Raw genomic sequence first — 20544 nt, forward strand, 5'->3', positions numbered from 1 at the left:
CAAGGAAGGAGAGTAGGAAAAACACAGCTCTGCAAAAGTTCAGTATTGCAAAAATGTCAGAACAGACTACAGCATGAGGGTGTATTTGCTTTAAAAAACGAGTTGGCAGAGCAGGCTGAAATAAACTGTAGGTAAGGGATCTATTTGGGCAGAGGAGGAAGCTAATTAGCTAAGGATGGGCTAATGATTCTTTCTTGGCCCTGCTCTTGTAAAAAGTGCCAGGGGAGCTCTAGCATCAACCCAGAGCAAACTGGACTTTAAAGTGCTATTAGAAATCACATCATAAACTGCAAGGGATTCAACTTTCGGAAGTTTATCAATTTCTGAAGCACCAAGGTTGAGTTAATCCTGTTGCTGAAACGTTGATTCCTCATATTCTGCCATTTGAAGCAATGATTTTATTTTTTTTTTGCTTTCACCTCCTGAATGGTCATGGGCTTTGTTGGGAAATCAGGTTCAATCATTGCTTTAAAATCAGTGACTAAGAGGAGACAAAACTAAGGTGTGTAGAATAATGGACAGAACAGAGTAGGGAAAGCAGACTCTGCTTTCATCCCTTTCAGTGAAATGTGAACAAAGAGACAGCCAACAAAAATTGAAAGAGGGTTGATGAAAGGCTCTACCTTCACCGGTGGGAAACTGGTAAAGGAAATATTAGTCTTAAACTGCATCCAATTAGCTTATGGAATTCATAATTGAAAGATAGCATTGGGACCAAAAGCTTAGCAAAATCCAAGAAGCAGGAGCTTTTGTATGCTGTTGGGAAAAAAACCTTCAGATATTGCTACCAGAGCCTGAAACACTCCTGGTCCATCACGGCACTGTTAGCAGTTGCAAGACACTGTTTTCCAGAGCTGCCTTGGAGTGCATTGGAGCTGTGCGAAGGAGGAAGAGAGCACTGGGACTTCCTCAGGGCTAGTTCTGCAGCCCAGGGGTTGAAGAAGGACAGAGCAGAAGCCCTTTGATATAGTGGTTGCTCTTGTAAATGTTTATGCTTTGGTGAAGGCCTCTGGGGAATCAGTTATGCTGAAATATGTCCAAGAAATGCTGAGAATGGAGATTTCCAGAGGCACAGTAGTTAAAAGTTTTAAAATAAACCCAAACAAACCAGAAATTTAGTAGGGTCGTAACCTCCTGTGATTTGGGGCCCAGGTCAATCCTTAGCATATGAGCATTGGGAGAGAAGTTTTCCCCAGTGCAGATCTGCTTACTGCCTGGTCGTGTTAGCTCTCTCCTGCCTGTGCCCCTTGAAAGACTCACCGTACAGGACTAGCTGGAAAGGCACAGCATGGCTCTGGCTTTGTCCCACTGCTCGCTATCTGTGACATGCCTCCCTGCCCATGTAGGACACTTACTCATGCAGTCCCCTCCGTACCAGCCAGCTCTGCACTCTGCACAGTAGATCCCCTTGATGTAGAAGTTGTCAAGTGTCCCTCCCCAGGAGCCATTGCGACAGGACTTGCAGTTCTCAAAAATGGTGCAGCCTGAAAGGAGAGCCACTGCATTAGAGGAAAGCCAAAGTGGATTGTCCTGTGGGCAGAAGAGCAGCCTGTCTCTCTTTCCCACAAAAAATGCCAATGATGTTAGTGACTGCTGTGGTGCTGACAGCTTCCCCGCTGTGAACTGTACCCAACCTCCACCCCCAAACCCTAGGCAGTTCAGACTCTGAAATTTGGAGTCAAACTCCCAGCCTGACTCGCCCAAAGCTCTAAATCTCATTGCTCTGACTGTAAACGCCTCTCTCAGGAGTCTGAATGTGGATGCTGGTGCCACTCAGTCCTATCCTAAGTGATTCTGATGTCTTCTAACCTGGTCCTGTCTCCTGCTCTTGCCTTTCACTTTGCCCTTTCCTCCTTGCTAGTCGGAGTTCCAAGTCATCTCTCCTTTCTTGGCTTGGGGATGCAGATCATCCCAGAGCACCTATGAAACATTCCTTGTGTGAAGCCAGCTGCAACATCACCCTTTGGCAGCTCCCAAGCCTGTCCAAGACACCCTGTGGACAACACTGCTGGTAGAAAGTGGTTGGTTTTTTTCTGGCGATGATGCTAGCTGCTGCACGGGCACCTGGCCAAGTGTCTTGCTACTGTCAGCAGAATGACAGAGGGAGTTCCTGAGGAGACGTGGGGCAATCCCATGCCTCAGGGAGGTGTGCCTGCCCTCACTGCTCCCCTGCCCAGCAGCTACCATTATGTGCTGATGCCTTGGCCAAAGATCTGCTGTGAACACAGTGTGGCCCTAAGCATACCTGGGTGGATTAAGCAGGAGTCACACTCGTTCTCCTCGTTCCTGCAGCAGGGGATTGTGTAGCCCACTCTTTCTTTCTGTCCTGGGCAGATGCACTCAATTTGGTCGTATTCGCAGCACTCCCGACACATGATATTCCACTCGGCGCCTGGGCAGTTTTCATTGATCACTGTGTACTCTGCAAGCAGGGAACAGAGAGGGGGACACACGGAAATAATCCATTATCTGCCGAGGATTGACAGGATCTATTATTCAGCAATTGTCAGATCATGTGTGGCATGAGGCTGGCCAAGGTCTTTGGCCCAGGAAATCCTAAACTACATAGTAACATGTGGCCAAAACATTAGCTTGGTTTGGGTGTCTAAAGGACACCCAGGCAGCTTTGCAGTGCCAGCCAGAGGAGGCAAACAGAAAAGAGGGAAGGAATATGTTCACGTCAGTCTTTTGACTGCAAGGCCTTCCCACTTCTGTGGTGAGAAAAATAGTTTAAAAAAACTACAGAGGATGACGTCACATGAGAATCTCTTACTCAGATTGCAGTATTGATTTACAGCCTTATATGCAGTATAGATTATTTAAACTATAACAGCATATTTTAGTTGTATTTCTGTTTGTGAATTTGCTACTCTTGAAGTCTAGAGCGTCCACGAGGAAAAGCCACTTTTGAGGCTGGGTTTTAGCTGGTTTAACTTCCTATTTTCACTCAGAAGCACGCAGTGTTACACTCGGCTTCACTGCCAAAGGAAACAAGATTTTTCATTATTTTAAAAGTTTGGGTTTTCTGGCATTTCTCATATGGTAGCATTATTAATATCTTTTTATTATTTAGCATAACCTCATATGATCATATTTAAGCTATGCTGGAAGTGCCCTTTTAGGAAATGACCTCAGATTGTGACTCCAGACTGCCACAGTAAGTGCAGATCCCATCTTTCTCCAACAGCATCCTGACTAAATTCTACAAAATGAAATCTGATGAGTGCACAGTGCTGTCAGTGTGTCTCCTAATCAGCTGACAGACCTGATGGGTGCTTTTATGGAGTTTGATGATAAAAAGAGAGAGTGCAGACTAGAAAGATGAGACATGAAGGAAACATAATGAGATGTCTCTTTCTTCTTCCCTTTCTCCTCCCCTGTTTTCTTTTTTTCTTTCATTGTGGTTAGGTAACATCCTTTTTCCTTTTGTTTTAAACTCTGAGTAACAGGGCTGCCTTGTCATTGCAACAAGCCATACATCTCTAAGGTGCAGCACTCCTGTCCGTGACTGTACCTGGCTCCCTTCTCACACTGCTGCTTTTTGTTTCATTGCGCCTCATAACCTAATTACTGTGTCTGCTGGAGCTCCCTACCATTGAACCTTGCCCCACTGTCTCACTTGATTCTTCATGACCTCATGAAGCCTGGTTCCTGGAAGCTTATCTTTTCTCCTAATGATATTTACTGACTACATATAGAAGTGACCACCAAACTGTTTCTTATTGTTTTTCCTTTTGGCTGGGAAATGAAATTCAGCCCTTCATGCTCCTCAGAACTGAGCCTTTCCCTTGTGCCTGGTGTACTGACTGGGGAGAGTCCACTGCCACTCTGAGTTTGGAAACCAGGAGGCGGTTTGTGCTAATCCTTACTATTCCCCTGTTCCCCCTCCTCGCCTCCATAATCATTCCAAAAAGAAAAAGAAAACCACCTCTGTCATTCAGTAAGGTTCTGTAATTTTTTATTCCAATAATAAATTCTTGCATAAAAATAGCCTTAGTGTTTAGCAATTATATAGCCTTTTGCCTGTAGACCTACAAAGTCCTTTTTCCAGATGGGAAACTGAAGCAACAAGGGAGGTGAAGTGACTTTGCTCAAGGTCCCAGAGAAAAACAACAGCAGAGCCAGGAATCAAACTCATGCCTTCTAATTCCCAGAACAGCAGTCAATCAACTTGGCCAAGTTGGGACTTCTTAACCTATGGCTATTATTCTTTTTTAATGAAGCCATTTATCTATGAACTGTATCTGATTCAGATTCCAGAGCAAATTGATTACACGTGTCTAATTATCTTATTAGAACTGACACTCAGTTTGACACATCTCACCATACATGACTGAAAATAGCTCTTTCTGTGATGTATGGGGGTGGAGGTCTCACTTCTTGTTGAAGGAGGATTCCTCAAAGTCCAAGTAATGAATAACTGCTCAACACTCAGGAGCTTTTGCAAAGCTTCCTTCAAATTCTCATGTTTCCCAACTCAAGCTAGAAATCTAATTTCTCTCAAGATTGCTAAAGCTTATTAATAAAATAGCTATATCCATTTGGGTTGTATGTATAAATTCCCCAAGAGAAATTGCTATCTGTAAAATGATCCAAATGTTCACAGGCAAAGTTGCACTGGGGTGACTAACGCATGTCTCCATCCTTGCAGGAATTCAAAACCTGGCAAGGTAAGGCTGCTAACAACACAACTCTGAGAAACGGGCTGGACCAGGTCACCTCCAGAGGTCCCTTTCAACCTAAATTTCTCTATGCTTCCATAAAATACTACACGTGTGTTTGTCTGTGTGTAGAGGGAATGTGTGTCTGCTTATAGATATTTATTTTTACATGTGTAGCTTGTGTACACAGTGGGGCCAAAAAACAGATACCACACTTATTCTTGGTGAATCAAATGGGTGTATTTGTAGCGTAAGTTGACTTTAAGGTAATATTTAATGTTAAGATGGGAGCAGCAGATCTTGGCCCTTAAAGAATGTAAAAATACATTTGCTGCTTCCTAGAAATGCTGTTTGCTCACTTCTTGCCCTTGTCTGAACCAAGACAATGAAAATAAACTGTCTTTTGGTTTTCTGACAATGTAATTGCCTTTCAGGTTCTCAGGTGCTGCAGTTTGGGCAACACATATAGCCTCGACAAGGAAATTTGTGGATTTGAGATTTTTTTTAAGTGTTCCTCTCTGGGATTTTCTTCACAGAAACCATTAAATCTATTATTCTGAAGTTTTGTAAAAGCTATTCTTTAAAGAAATTTGTGTGAAGACTTTATGCACCTCTAATAATGACAGGATCCCTTTTGTTTTGCATAAGTATCTTTCCCTCAGAAGTTTAAAAGGCTGATGCACAGAGACGCTAGCGTGTGTAATGAATGTTTGTTTGTGTTACCGAGCTTAGCCTGAACTCCAGGGAGGAAGAGACATAACCCTGCTCCCCCTTGTGCGTTTGGGGAATGGTAACCGCTGGCAGCTCCCCACACCCACACTTGGCCATTATTAACCCAACAGAAGAGAAGGAGGCAGAGAAGAGCAGGGAGAGATTTATTGACTGACTAAAATACTGTAAGCCAGGCCTTGGCCAGCTGTGGCAGAGATAATTGCGGGGTGCTTTGTGAGCTGGACTTTGATAATCCTCCAAAGCAGGCAGCCTGGCTTGTAGACAGTGGCTGCATCTCCCAGCATCAAACATAGTCCAGAAAGTGGCTTTACTTTATTTTGGGAGAAGCAGGAAGAAGCTGCTTGACAACCCATGCAAAATATTTAGCTGAAAAGAACAAACAAGTCTCTAGACAGGCAAATAAACCGGTAATTAATTTAGGGGATTTTAATCATGGAAGAAAAGCTCATTAAATCTAGGCATAAAAAGCACACATGGAAGCAACTCAAGACCATGGAAACCAAGCAAGAAATGTCTGTGTTGGGAACAGACACAAACCTCTGGGGAGGTGCTAGAGGGAACACCATCTTGGCTCAGGAGCCTGGCAGAGCACACCACAACATTTCACCCAATGCCTTCAGTCCACCCTGAGGGACAAGTGAGGTGGGAGACGAAGACTGAGGCATACATGGGTGGCTGGTAATTCTCATGCGTTTCCAGGTTCAGATGGCAACACATTCATACTTTTTGCCGACATCTGCACCTAGCGAGACTGCCTACTCCCTGTAGCACATTTCAGATCCTCAAGTCTCTCAGTGATGGATTTTGTAAGACAGCAGTAGGAAGGGATGTTTCCAATCAACGTCCTCCGTGTTTGCAGCATCACTCCGAGGGTTGAGTTACAGTGATGGCAATTCACCAAAGCGATGCTGCCATCTCCCCTGCTCCCCAGTGGTGAGCTAGGGCTTTGGAGGAGCCAAAGGCTCCTCACTTTGGGGAGCCCTCCTCACTAACAGGTGGGCCCTGAGCTTCCTCTGTTAAGACCTGTGCATGGGTGGTAAGTCGCAGCAAGGAGAAGATACAGCAGGACCACATGGGACCCCTCCACACAGACGGCTGATCCTGCTCTGGTCTCCACTGAGCGTGCACTGGGAGCTGAGGTGCTGAAAAGCAGACGTGAAGAACATCTACAGAGAAGCTGGCACCGAATGAAACGCACAGCCAATTTGCTGAGTAGTTTAATGCTTACTGACTTCCCCTGTCAGTAACAGGACTTCAGTTTCTCCACAGATCCTCAAAACTGCAAAGGCAAAGCGTTTGCTCTTGGTTTTGACTTGAATCAGTGTTTTTGCATTTTTAAAAGTGATGCTTGTCTGCCTGCCTCTGTACCACGAACGTGCAGAAGCCAGTGAAGGGAAGGAGTGCAAGTAAGTTATTCCTGGTGCTGCAATAGCTTGAAGGGTAAATAGTTTTAATCTGATGGACTATCAAGCTTCTGCTGTCATTCACTTTACAAAGTTGCAGCAAATCTAGCTCTGATTTGACTTGCCAGGCTCACCCACATCCCTCAATTTCTCTGGCCCAGAATTCCCTTTTAACTTCTTATTTTTGCTTCACCTTTTCAAAATGTGCTGACTTTCTTGGCCAAGGTGTGCTTGGTCAGCCTGGTGTGCAGCAGGGGGGCTTGAACAGTTAGCAATGTGGTCATCATCTCCCTGACACAAGTGTGTCTGTTTTTACTATCACCCTCATTGTCTGGGCACACATATGACTCAGCCATCTCCATCCTCACTAAACCTCAAATACTTTCCTGTTCCAAACTGTAGGACTTCAGAAAATGAGGTGATAAAAACCACACAAGAAATTCTTCTGTTAGTACTTGGGAAGGTTCATGACGGAAGTTTGACAGGAACACTGTTTGAAATTGAGTGGAAATGCAACCTTCCAAAAGGCTAGTTTTTACTGCACCATTCTGAAAAGACAGAAGTCTCCTTGTAAGATAAGTGAAGGCTCCACTAGCACTCACCCTGAAGACTGGAAACGTGTTACTTGTTCTTATGCCACTGAGTTTAAAAAGCATGCCCAAGTAATAAAAAATAGCTGCAAGGATAAACCATCTTAAAGCACTAGTTCTATTCGCTACAAGGTTTGCTGGAAAGGATAGTGATGAATCCTGTGGCATATACAATGAGCCCAGTCAAGGGAAAAGCAGAGACCTATCAGGGATGGAAAAACAGACTGATCATCATAACAAGCTATGCCTTAGAGCTCAGGAACAAAGGAAAAACTGCCAAAAGCCAAGCTGAGTTTGACCTTCCAAAGGAAATTAAAATAATAGCAAAAGGTTCATCAGCCATATAAAGAAAAAAGAAATAAGGGAAGAGGAAGAGAGACCCTTCATGTAGATAAAATGTAAGACAGTGGTGGAGAACGTAGTGAGTTATTAGCTTTCATTTTCAGGGAGGTTGTTTATGGGGAACCTGTGAGCAAGGGTTTGAGGGCGTGGAAACAAATAAAGTGTGATCTGCATATTAGTGAGCTTCTAACCAACTGCAGTTTGTACCTTGGGATATTCAAGTAAACCAACTTCAATTTTGGTTTATCTTACTAGGTCAGGCTTAAAGCTTTGGTGATTCGGGAACAAATTCACAAGCACATTGCTGCCTCAGGGGTGGGTTAGGCAGCTCATCATGGTAAAACTTCAGCTTCAGCACACTTTGCCATGGTGAATTTGTCAGTCATAGATACCTTGCTAGAAAGAAAGGGGATTTCTGTTCCAAAGGTCTGAGAGCTGGGAAAATTATAAGGCTAATAACTAAGGTAAATTGAAGCAAGCCTGATTACACCAATTAACACTTCTTTGGAAGAATGACTGTTTTAGGCTGCAAGTCACTTCAAGCCGATATAGGCCCATGCTGCTGCTGAGATGGGACACCTTCCTCCTTTCTCTCCCTGGCTTCCCATACCCACTTCTATCTTTGTGCTGCCATTAGTTGCTATGTGGAGGGATCAGAGGACTGATGCAGCAGAAAAACAGTTTGCCATCTCCATCTGTCCTTGGGGGCGGAAAAAATTTACAACCTACATGTGCTCTACAGCCCTCCAAAAGTAAGAGCACCTTAGGACCCTGAGGGATGTATATATTTATCATAACTCCTGAAAGATGAAAGAAAGTGCTTTATAAGGACATCCATATCTTGGTCTAAACTGATGTAACTTGCCATCCTACAAGTCCATTCTGTTATCCTGCAAAAATGAGTTCTCCTTCCCTGCCTCAATTTATCCATCAGCACATTGGTAAGACATTACTTAGGCTCAAAGAAGCATTATTTCAAATTGCTTTGAAAAGTGCTGTACGAATTAACAGTGCATTGTAAATAAAAGCAGATATGAACAGATATGTCTCTAAAATTAGAATCGATAGAGTATGGCTTTTTCAAAGTGATTATTCAACCAGTCCATATTCCTCTGATGAGAATATGCCCCTTTTTAATTGATTGTATTTTAATTTTTAAGCATGATGCTCAATAACAATTACTGCCTTCTGCAGAAGAAACGAGCACTTGATTTTGAAGGAGCAAATATCTTAAGGCTCTTATTAGGGCGTGTTGGGCCATGTAATAATTTTGAAATGAAGCTTTCTCATTTAAAGAAAAAATAGCTCCAACAGAGGTGAAATCTAGTAATAGCTAACATTTTCTTTAGGTCTGTCTCCTGTTTATTACTGTTTTATCCTGCTCCTTTCTTACTCAGCTCTACTGTCATTGCATGGATATGAAAGCTGGGCCCCAGCCCATAGGTATCATGTGTGTGGACGTTAACATTAACAACAAGAACTCTGAGCACACAGGAGATCTAGAATTTGTCAGCTGGAAATGAGAAACATATTGGGTGAAACTGACTCTCTATTGTGATGAATAGTAAGACTCTTCTTTGATTTCACTAGGGCCCGGAGAAATAGACTTTGGAAGGGAAGGTTTGTTCCCTTTAAGATGCATTTACTGGGGCTCTTGGAAAACGGTGTACCCCAAACCATTAACAATGAAGGAAACTGCAGGTTTCTTAACCTCTTTTTGCCTCAGATAACCTATTGTGCAAATTGTGCCTTTTTTCCTAATAGATGTGTTAATAGGATGGAAGGGATAATGCTGTCTCTAAAAACACTTGCTTCTCTTTAGAAATCATGTACCTATTATTCTTTTTAGCAGCTGGGATAATTAAAGGAGGAGCTAAAATACATCCCCGTTTTAGTTTTACTCGGTGTGTTTTCTTTATGGGTTGCAGACCTTTGCTGCATAATTAGACTGCTTCTCCTAGAGAGTCCATTAGCATCCTTTCCTGGCCATTAGTGTATGCTTTCACACAGCAGTAGGAGTTGGGGGGGGGGCGGGGAGAGGGGAAGAAAAGGAATTCTATTTTAAAAAATCAAAACCAGTGGATGAACACAGGGGGAAATCTACTCTACTAAGGTGAATGTGTCCACTTAATAAATGTGCATTAACTCAACTGTCCTTTTTAAGTGCCAAGTGCAGGATTGTGTTGAAAGCAGACTAAGCTACTACAGAAAATATATTCTGTTTAAGAAGTGCATTGAAAACCTGTCTAGTGTAAGTACAACCGTGCTCTGCTGGATAAGGCCACTCTTGTCTTAAGCTCTACCTTTTTAACAATTCAGATCATTTTTCACAGAGAAAAAAATCTTAATGCACATTCTCCTTTGATTCAGGAATTCCGGTCTGCCTAATGTTTTCAAATAGGAGGGTCTTTATTCCAGGTTTCCTGTTGTCATGTAGTGTTTAGTAGATATAAATTCAGAAATAAATAGTCCTGATGTTGTTCCTGATAGGCCATAGGTTTGCTTCATTGTGCTTTTACAGTAGTGCCTTTTTTACATTTGTAAGCTTCTATTCTTAGCTATGCTATGACAATCAAATCATAAACTCACAACACTTCTCCTGCAAGGAGAGAAAAATTATTAGTTCAATAAAAAAATTATTTCTGAGGTCTCCATCAGGTCCTTAACAGGATTTCCCATGTGACTTCCAAAGCTTGTATCTCTCTCCACACTGCCTCATTTTGCTGTGTCCATGTTAAAAATCAAGTATCTTGGTGTAAGTAAAAGGAAAGCCAAATAAAAATTGTGCTTCCTCTTTGTGAGGTCTAGACTTTGCCCATCTAAGCTGTATGACGGTGGATTAATGCAACACCAGCATTAACACAAATAGCTCTAGGATTTTCTGTTTCCAGTCTTAACTGAAAACAGGATTGTCAATTTGGTCGTTCTAAGACTGTTAAAGCCTCAGTAATCCCACTGCCCCTCAGCCAACATTGCCTCAGTTGTGATGCCCAACCGGTTGCGTCATTCCTGCCATTTTCCACTTTCAATAAACCTGCGTGCCCTGCAGCCCCTCCTCTTGGCTGCTCTACCCACTGCTGCAGAGAGTACTGACAGGTAGCTCTAGGGTAGGATGCTCGCTCCTATTGGAAACTTCCCATTCCCTTTCTCCCTACATTTCAGCAGCCCTTGTTCCCTGATGGTAAGCTGTAACATGCAAAATAGAGGCATACTCCAAACCTCCGGAATCAAAAACTCTACTCCTTTCCCCATTGCCTTGTACCAAGATGCCCTTATATCCCCTCCTTTCCCTTTAGGCACAGGCTGGTTGAGCCACGGGCCCAGAGAGCTGCATCGTGTGTTCATGCTTTCACCACATTTCAGACCCAGTTCCAGTTTAAACCCCGTTCTCCTCTGCATGCATCTTCCCCTTGCCTTCAAAACACCACACAGCTTCCTTTTACTCTCTCTTTTTGTCATAGTTGGATTTAAATTACAGGCCATCTGTGCCACTAGCCAAGATGTTTTTAGCATCTAAAGCAACCTGAAGAAGTCTGCCCTAAACATCCCCCTCCTTCGGTTTCTTCTCTATAATTTTGAGCTGGCATTTGTGATCTTATTATCAGCACTGTGGCCTTGTGTTTTTATCCGAGAAGGGCTGTGACAGGATAAGGGCAAGGCTAAAACTCAGAGATTGTCACATTACCCTTCAGGCCTTGATTTCTTTCTGGGATAGAGGAGTTTATTCCGGCTGGAAAAATTATACTAGTGTGATCAGGAAGTGATTTTGTTTTCTCTGTGCTGCAAGACAAGGAACAGGAACAGGTAATGAATGTAGCACTTTTGAGTTAGTGACAACATCAATGATGTTAGAGAGCCCAGCCATTGCTAATAGGGTCTGGGGGGCAAAGCCGGACTTCTGCAATAGGGGAGAATATTTGGGCATCTGTGGAGAAGCAGCAGCAACGGTATTGAAATTCATGACCACATAACATGAAAATGTGCTTGTGTTATAAACATGGAGGAGTGGTGCTGGACCCATCTTGAGTGCTTGCTTGCTGTAATGGTGTGAGACCTGGGAACATATTGGCGGTTTATTTGCAGTTCATGTTGCCCAGATAGAAGTAGTCCACACAGACAGGAGCAAAACCCCTGAGCCTGCATCTCAAATGTTACTCCTCGCAGCTCCTCCGGGGTGTGTAGTCCAGCCCTAACCAAGGACTGCAGATACCCTTAGGCTGCCAGCCCTCCGTCCCTGCTGATAGCTTGCCACCCTGCCCTGTGGCCTCCCTCCCTGTATGCCCCTGCACTCTGGTCCTGCAGGAAGGAGAGGTGCATCCATGACCCCAAGGGAGCTCATGCTGCCAGCAGCACCTGCACGGCGCTGCAGTGGTGAGGGCTCCCTCTGAGGTGATGGAAAGCCAAATCCTGGGCACCAGCAGGCTTGCAGGGACTCCTGGGAGTGCCCTTGAGGTGACCTTGGGGTCAAGAGTGAGGAACTTCAGCTTTTGTCCAAAATAAAAAGCAAGTCTCTTTCCCATTGTCCATGCTAGGAACCTAAACATGTGAACTGAAGTAACCCATTTGCTAAGATTGAATGCATCTGGATGCGTCTGAGTGCATCTGGCCTTCACTTCTCTAGACAGAGGCTGGAGGGGGAGGGGAAGAGAGGTTGGGAAGGGTTTAGATAGGCAGAAACACACATATATTTTTAAGGAAATATGAGTCACTTGCACTTCAAGTTTATTCCAAAATCAATTCCCAGACCTCCCCAACTCCTGCCCCCAACTCTTGAGGCAGGCCCTGTGCAACTGGGTGTGATAAATATGGATAAAAATTGGATACATCTGTGGGGAGGAGGCAAAATGTTATTTTCCAACCTGCCCTGACATGCTAAGGCCACAGCACTTTTGAATTGCTACCCTGACTCTGAATGCCCCTCCCACCACTGCTGGAGGGGAGCTCCTAGTCCCCTCCTCATGCTGCCAGCTGTGTGCTGGGCAAGTGCCTGTGCCACCCCTCCACCAGCAGCAGGCCAAGGGAGGCACGAGGAGGAAGGAGAGGGATTGAAGGGGACAGCTTTTTTCCATGTGTCCCCCAGGCCCTTCTTGCACTGTTCCTGGCACATGAGGAACTGATATTGGAGGGGACCAGCATCCTCCCTCCCAAGCTCGCAGACCCACAGCCCTCAGGTCCTATTGCCCATCATCGTCCCTCCTCCTGCCTCCCCTCATCACTGCTTCCGAGTGGGCTCCTAGCAGTCCAGTGCCTGCCTGCTCTGCGGGCCAGCTTCTTGTCATGAAAGAGATGTGCTGCCCCCACAGCAAGAGAGATTTGTTTCCCACCTAGCTACAGCTGACAGCCCATGCCTAGGGCTGCTTTGCCACCAGCAGGGCTATTTCTGTGCCGCTAAGGCAGGTGTCATGGAGCCACCTTGCCTGGCCAGTGTGCAAGGTGGCACATGGCTGTGGACAAGCCACCATGGGCACAAGTCAGTTCAGGTGGGACAAAAGTGTGGAGAAACTGTCTGTGCTCGTGCCCCAGGGGGAAACTTTGTCAGGAGTTTAGTCCCCCAGTACAGTTGCAGGTGCTGGTGGCCAGCCTGATGGGCAGATGTCCCTGGTCACCACCTGTCACCTGCACGCTAGGCCCTGAGGGGCTGGCAGGGAAGGACACTGCAGAGGCAGGCAGACCCTCTGCTGTGGCCCCTGGAGAGGCAGACTCTGAAGTGCCGTCCTTGACACTGATTATTTATAGCCATTGCAATCAGAGGGCCTGCATACCTGACGGCTCCCCTGGTAAGAGGTGCCTACCTTGCGAGGAGAGCCACAATCTGTGGCAGCTTGAAGTGTAAGTGATTTGAGGGCACCTCACCTCCCAGTCCTTAGGGCTGCAACTCCCAAGAAAGCAGCCTGCGATGCTGACAGCAAGCTACTGCAAGCAGCTTCAGCCACCTCCAGGTGTAAACAGACCGCATTCGTGGCCATAACAACAGCAAATTTGCACTCAACAGCAAATGCTTTTTGCTTAACCTTATCAAGAAGTAAGCATACATGCTGGTTCAGCAGAAACTAGAGCAAGGCTTGAGTATAAAAAAGATCGTTCTGCTTTAACAAGGCTTCCCCTTCGAAAGAATAATATTGGCAGAACTAAAGCTCAGATTGGAAACAATGCGTGGCTTTTGTTTTCTTTTTTTCCTTCACTTTTTTCCTTCCTTGCCTTCATTTTTGGTGTTGGGGCTGGAGAGGAAAGTCTGTCTTGCCAAACTAAACAAATTGCGCTTTACAATTCAGAGACTTAAATGCCTCTTTTTATCATCATTTCCTTAGCACTGAGTGTTGAGAGAAAAAAAAAGCAGTAGTAAATGAAGTGATTGCATACCATTTTCTTGATGGCCATTGGCAAACAAATCCAGCCAGTTGTTTCTCTTTAAGGCTATTAAGTTTTCCTGGAATTCATCCCTGGGCAAACCTCCCCCACACACACTCCATGCCGGCAAGAAAAAAATAAATAAAACAGAGCCCCTTCTTTCTATTATTACCATCCCTGCAGATCTCTCTGCTTCCCTGGCAGCACATGAGATCAAAACCCTGTGACCACACTGAAGGAAAGAGACTCATTCGTCCGTGCCGGTAACGCACACGCTCACTTACTGTACCTCTTGGCAAGCAGGAGATGAGCAGGAACTGGAGGAGAGTGAGTCCTACATGTGTCCAGGGGGCTCGCTCCATACTGCCCAGGCCGGTGCAGCGATGTGACTGCTTGGGAAGGGAGAGCAGGCAAACAGCTTTTACTGGGACCTCACCAGCTCCAGGCTGCAAGGGATCTCGGATTTCAGACCTCAGCTCGCTCTCATCCTCACCAGAGGGGAACTACCTTCAAGAGACTTCTCAGGCGTCCAGAAGCACGACGTCACCCCAAACCTCTCCAACTGCTGCCTTAACCCTTTCTGGACTCTGGCAGCCGATCTGTTTCCTGATGGGTTTATTGGCTCAGTGCTCAGCTCTGAGATAGCGATTTTCATCTCAGAAAGAAAGGTATCATAGAGGAGGAAGAAACAGAAATGCGAATATCTATTTGTATGAGTCATCCCGGTTGCTGTGGGTGAGCTGAAGTTACGGACGTCTCCAGAAGGAGGCACTTTCTACATGCTCCCTTTGGGCTTGCAGGGGTTGATGCCTCCCGGAGGTGCTTCCCCTGATGGTGGGGCTGGGCATGAGGTGGGTGTAGAGAGGGATTCTTGGCCCATGCTCCTGTGACCGGGCAGGCAGCCTGGCCGAGTGACCTGTTCCACTTCACAATGTGCTTAAAATAGACGTGCATTTCTATGGTGGGGCAGATGAATGAAGGAGGCTTACTAAAAGTTTGCTCCACAGTGGATGAAAACCACAAAACACAAAAGGAATCACTTGGCATACACGCACTTGAGCTAGTCAAAACATTCTTACGGAGTCCATTTCTGCCAGGAATTGCAATTTTGGCAATATTGAAATGTTTTGTCGGAACATGTTGATATTGAGGAACTGTTCAATCCAGACAAAGACCATTTAATTTGGATTTTATCTCTGTATCATATTTTGGTTTGCCTTTTCTATTAGCACATGCTACTGATCTTATCTGGTCTTCAGCCCACATTTCATAGCAGTATACTTTTTTTAATTATTTTCTTGCACAATTTTTCAATACTATTCAAAACAAATGTTTCATAGTTCTAAATCAGACTTTCTGATTTCTTGTTATTTTCTGTAACAAGTTTTCAAAATTTGCATATACTGTGAGGGGGAAAAACTGGAATATTGGCACTTGCTTTGGAGTAGAAACTCAAGTATCTCAAAAAGCTTTAACAAATACCTACAGCTGTTTGTAAAGCTCTTAGACATGTTGAGCAACCTCAAAAATTTGAGAGCAGTAGCCAATGGAAACCATGAGTAGTTTACTGCAGTGGAAAATCCATTACACCTTCAGGTGGTCTTTCACAGCGTGAATTCCTTTATCCAGACATCTCTTTAGGTTATGCTTGTCCGTCTACCAACCTATTGACTTTTAACTGTGAACAGTCTTCCTCGTGTTTGTGCGCCTTCCATACAAAACAATACCAAAGTATTCATGATTGTCTTTTTTCTCTAAATCTCTTAACACTGATGCGAACCCACCATTGAGAATACTAATATAGGAAGACTTGAGATAGATGCCAAGATTTTAACCATTATGGCACATAGTGCTATTCAGAACATGTCAACATGTCAACATAACATAACTCGAAGGACATTTTGCACTCAGCTGCTGCTTGACTTTTTGCATAGCTCCTAACAGTGGCAACGATGCTAACTGCAAATACAGTAATGATCAGTCAATAAACATATAGTTTCCACTTCTCAAACACCATTTTTTCAACTATTTCAGTGTTGATCTATAGATATTAATTGTGGTGGGTTAACCTTGGCTAAGGGCCTAACTCCCACACAGACACTCACTCATCCCCCCCATTCTCAGCAGTACAGTGAAGATAAAGACAGGAAGTTGGTTACCAGTTACTGTCACAGGCAAAGCAGACTCGACTCAATTTATTGACAAGTAAAATAGATTTAGATAGTGAGAAACAAAAAAGAAAAGTAAACCAACATGTTTTCTCCCCTGCCTTTCCCAGGCTAGACTTCACGCTTTCACTCCTGACTCCTCTACGTGTCCCCCCGCCGAGGGGTACAGGGGGACAGGGAACTGCGGCTGCGATCAGTCCATTGCAGCTCCTCTCTGCTGCTCCTTCCTTCTCACACTTTTGGCCTGGTCCAGCATGGGCTATCCACAGGCTTCAGTCCTTCAGAAAATACCCACCTGCTCTGGTGTGGGGTCCTCCAGGGGCTGTGGTGTGGATATCTGTTCGGGCGCGGGCTTTCTGTGGGCTGCAGGGGGAATACCTGTTCTGCCTGGAGCACCTCCTCCCCCTCCTCCTTCTCTGACCTTAATGTTTTCAGGACTGTTTCTCACTTTTTTTCTCTCTTCCTCTGCCTGTCTGGTGGTTTTTGCCCTTTCTTAAACAGGCTTTCCCAGAGGTGCCACCAGCCTGGCTGAGGGGCTTGGCTGTGCCCTGTGACAGGGCTGTTGGAACTGCTTGGAACGGGCTGGAACCAGCCACATCGGGCATGGGGCAGCTCTGGCTTCTCTTCACAGAAGCTCCTGCAGCCCCCACTGCCAGCACCTTGCCAGGGACACCCGTACAGTAATTTAGTAATTCCACACACCCCTATATTTCATAGTAGATCCTGTTCTCCCCCTATGACATCACAGGCAAAATGTTCACAGCTTTTGTAAAAGGTGAAGAAACCAAGGCTGTCAAGTGGAAATCTTTCCCTGGGCACAGGAATCATTGCAATGACAGTCCGTAGCAATCTGAAGTCAGAAGTCCTAACAAGCAGACTAAAGCTTGACTGCTGATCCTGGTGTATGAGCCATCTTCGCTGAGCCAGCCTGGCTGGTGCTCCGGGTGCTTGGCAGCTCAGGAGGAGGCTCCCAAAGCTCTCCAAGTCCCACGGGGCCCTATTATAGGCCAGAGCCCCAGAGCCCTTGATGGGTATCTTGTGCCCCAGAGCCCTGAAATCCTGCTTTAGTGGCCTCCTGCTCCTTCCTGATAACTTGCACATATGGTCAAAACTCTTTCATAATTCCAGCTTTGGGTTCCTCTGACAAGTCATTGCTGGCCAGTGGCAGGAGGAAAAAAAATAAGAAGAAAAACCAAAGCCCCCCAGACCAGATGAAAATAGTGAAAAAGGGGAGCCCTTACCTCTTCACAAAGAAACACAAAACTATTTTAATGTCTGTGGAATCATGATTAGTTTATTTCCTAGCCCTTATTTCTAGTAAACAAGATATTTAACCTAGTAAGTCCGTTTTGGACCGAAAGTTGGCTTACATATATCTGAGGCTCAGATATCTCTGAGGGGGAGCCTCATGAGGATGTAAGAGAAAATCTGGTTTTGGTGTGTGAAGTGAAGGGAAATCCCAGAGCTCCAAATGATACTGGACACAGGGAAACAGAGCATTAAGGCCAGATATAGAGGACCTAATACTTAGGTTTCTCATAAAGGCCAGAACCATTGGGGAAAACATACCCACAAGGGCGACAAATATTTGTTTATTTGAGCCAGTTCCTGTGGCAAGACTTTCAACATGGTAGAAATGGAGTAGCTGAAGTTGTGTCTTTGACTGTGCAAAGAGCAGCTCTGCAGGGACACCTTCTGTTTTAGGGTGGAAAAGTGGTCTTTCTGTTTTATGGAGGAGTGGGCTAAAGAAGGCGAAAACTGATAGATCTATGATATCTTTTTGTTTTTCTTGTCTCTGAGGGAAGGTAATTATGCCACCAGGAAATACAGTTGCGCTCAGCGTTACTCTACAGTGCTTAACTTAGCTTGGCATTTCTGCAAAATCAGTTTAGTTGGTGAATCCACTGCCTCCTCAGAGAACGGCTCAGCAGCCAAAGAAGTGAATTCAGCCATGATCCCACAGATTTGCACGTGGCCTGTTTACACAGGTTGTCTGGTGGGATGTAGCTTTAGCCCCAGGAATGACTCTGGGCAACTTACACAGTGCTCCTGAATGGACTTCTCACATTCCTAATAAGAGGCAGGCACCAAACCAGGCAGATCGCACTGTCCAGATATTTCAGGCTGTATGTAATACTCCATGAAAGAAAGCTAAAAGCTCTTAACCGTGTGTCTGTGCTGCTGAGGAATCTCACTGTAGCATTTGGTTGCAATGTTTGTATCTGCCTTATTGCTGAACATACTTAAGTACAGGTTTAAAAATTACATTCCACTGAAACTGAATTGTAAAACAGAGTGCTGCAAATATTGATAGAGTTTATTTTAATAGTAATTTTAAAATACCTAGCAATTCATTTCAACCCAGAGTAAAACAAGCCCTGTGATAATCAATAATTGACCACTGAGTGAAAAATTAATGTGTAATTAATACCACTAACTTTTACTTCTAATAATCTGCCATCAAATCTGAGACATGAAAACACTGTGTGGTCCAGTCTGCGAGAACAGAAGGAATGCCACCATTTTATAGTGGGGAAAAACTGAGATTCAGGGAGATGAGCTGAAGTTCATATCCTGAAACAGTGGCGGGTCAAGAAGGGAACACAGTACCCTCACCCTCATTTGGTACTTGAAGCTCTGGACTGTCCTGCTTGAGAAGACTCAGTGAAGAATAATTAGGGATGAATGTATAGTTCTGAATAAAATCAATTTTGACTTGAAATAAAATCACTGTCTCAGAGCCAGAAGGCCTTTTTTTTCAGTCTTTGAAATTTTAGTGAACTTTTTATTTTCCCCTGTTTTCACAGACTGATGACATCTCTTGTTTCTGTTACTGGAACATTATTAGAAAACTTTCTTCTTCTTTTGTGACTTCTGCTCAGATGATTCCATCCCAGACACTCCTAATGATCTTCCAAAGCTCCAGAGATTCTGCTGGAAAGAAATCTGTGATTTTCAATGTTATTCATTTACACTACTACAGATTGGATGCCTTCACAGGACGTCCTTACAAGAACATTTGGACCCCATTTCTCTCTCTTCTCACAGGCAAGCTTCCCACTGAAACTGGTGGAGTCTTCTGCCAAAGAACGAGTTTGAATCATCTAAGCTCAAACACGCTCTCAGCAGGGTTGGTGGAGTTAGGTCTTGAACTTTAGTGACTGCCCAATAATACCCATCACACTCAAACAAAATCTGAAGAAACCATTTGAAAAACATTGTAAAAGAAAATGGACCTATTGAGAGGCTGAAAATGGCTTGTATCTCAGAGGGAAAATAAAGTTCAAATGAGACTCAGACCTAGAGCTCTAAGAGTAGCAGCAAGAGCAGTTAATGAAAGATTAGCACTAATATTTTATTCCTCCACTCAAAACATTATCATCAAATAAGGGAGACCTTTTAGAGGAGAGATCACAAAGTGTTTGCCCTTAAAACACAGCTTTTAAAAGAAATCCCAGACAATACTGTAACACCTGAGAAACATGTTATAAGTTTCTAGGAGCATTAAGAATATACTTTGCCCTTTGGGCTTCAAGTTCTGCCAAATGTGTGCAATGCAATATCCAGCATTTATGAACCACAGTAGAATTGCATCAGTCTACCTACACAGGCGCCTACAGGCAAGGGCACTTTGTGCAGCTTTTCCTGGCCTGAGCTCTACAAATTATCCCCATCTCTGTGAGGGGTGTTAATCCCCAGCGACTGAGGCATCACAGTCCAGGAAATCTAAACAGATGAGCATGGGAGAAGCCAAAAGAGCTAGGAACTGTAGTGCTAATACACATTACAGCCCCTGACCTAATGGGACTTGTAATGACAATGGTAATGCTTATATTTGTTAAAAAGATTTTGTCAGGAAAATCGAGGCAGTTTGAAGTTTATGATTCCAATTACATTTCTGGGCAGGTGATCAGCAAAATATGGCCAGAAAAATATGACTGCTTAATGGCACCATCAAGCGATACACTTTTTTTCAGTTGTTAGTTCATGTCTTAATCTGTCTCAATTTTTTTTTCAGTGATCCTTCTGTGTTTCACTTTTGTATACAGGCTATGACGATCTTCACCATAGCAACATGTAAGAAAAGAAACAGGTGGAAGATTTGGTTTGAAATTAAAACTAGCCAGTGGTCAAGCCTTCTTAATAATCAGTCAGACACTGATATTACAGTCTAAGGGGGCAACAAAGAAGGTCTGCAATTACATATTTCCCTATGTAGATATGAACAACCTGTAGATTCAGACATTCTTATGATGTACATTTTTGCTTTGTAGGTTAGTAAACAAGGCTTTCTAGGTTC

The 20544-nt window shown here is 44.3% G+C and overlaps 1 protein-coding gene across 2 annotated transcripts in view; it reads right to left on the reverse strand.

The window, feature by feature from the left end:
- PAMR1 (peptidase domain containing associated with muscle regeneration 1) overlaps positions 1–14790 on the reverse strand; it is a 58441-nt gene extending 43651 nt beyond the window's left edge. Inside the window, exons 1-3 of one of the 2 annotated variants that reach the window (XM_074584270.1) lie at positions 14366–14790; positions 2246–2422; positions 1356–1484 (exon numbers count right to left, since the gene is read on the reverse strand). In XM_074584270.1, the coding sequence (XP_074440371.1) occupies positions 1356–1484; positions 2246–2422; positions 14366–14438 (379 nt within the window). In that variant the 5' untranslated portion in view covers positions 14439–14790. The remainder of the gene's footprint in view (positions 1–1355; positions 1485–2245; positions 2423–14365) is intronic. The other variant, XM_074584271.1, reaches the window with a different exon arrangement.
- Between the last annotated feature and the right edge of the window lie 5754 nt (positions 14791–20544).

The sequence above is a fragment of the Larus michahellis genome, chromosome 4 (genome assembly GCF_964199755.1).
Source record: "Larus michahellis chromosome 4, bLarMic1.1, whole genome shotgun sequence".
NCBI lineage: Eukaryota > Metazoa > Chordata > Aves > Charadriiformes > Laridae > Larus > Larus michahellis.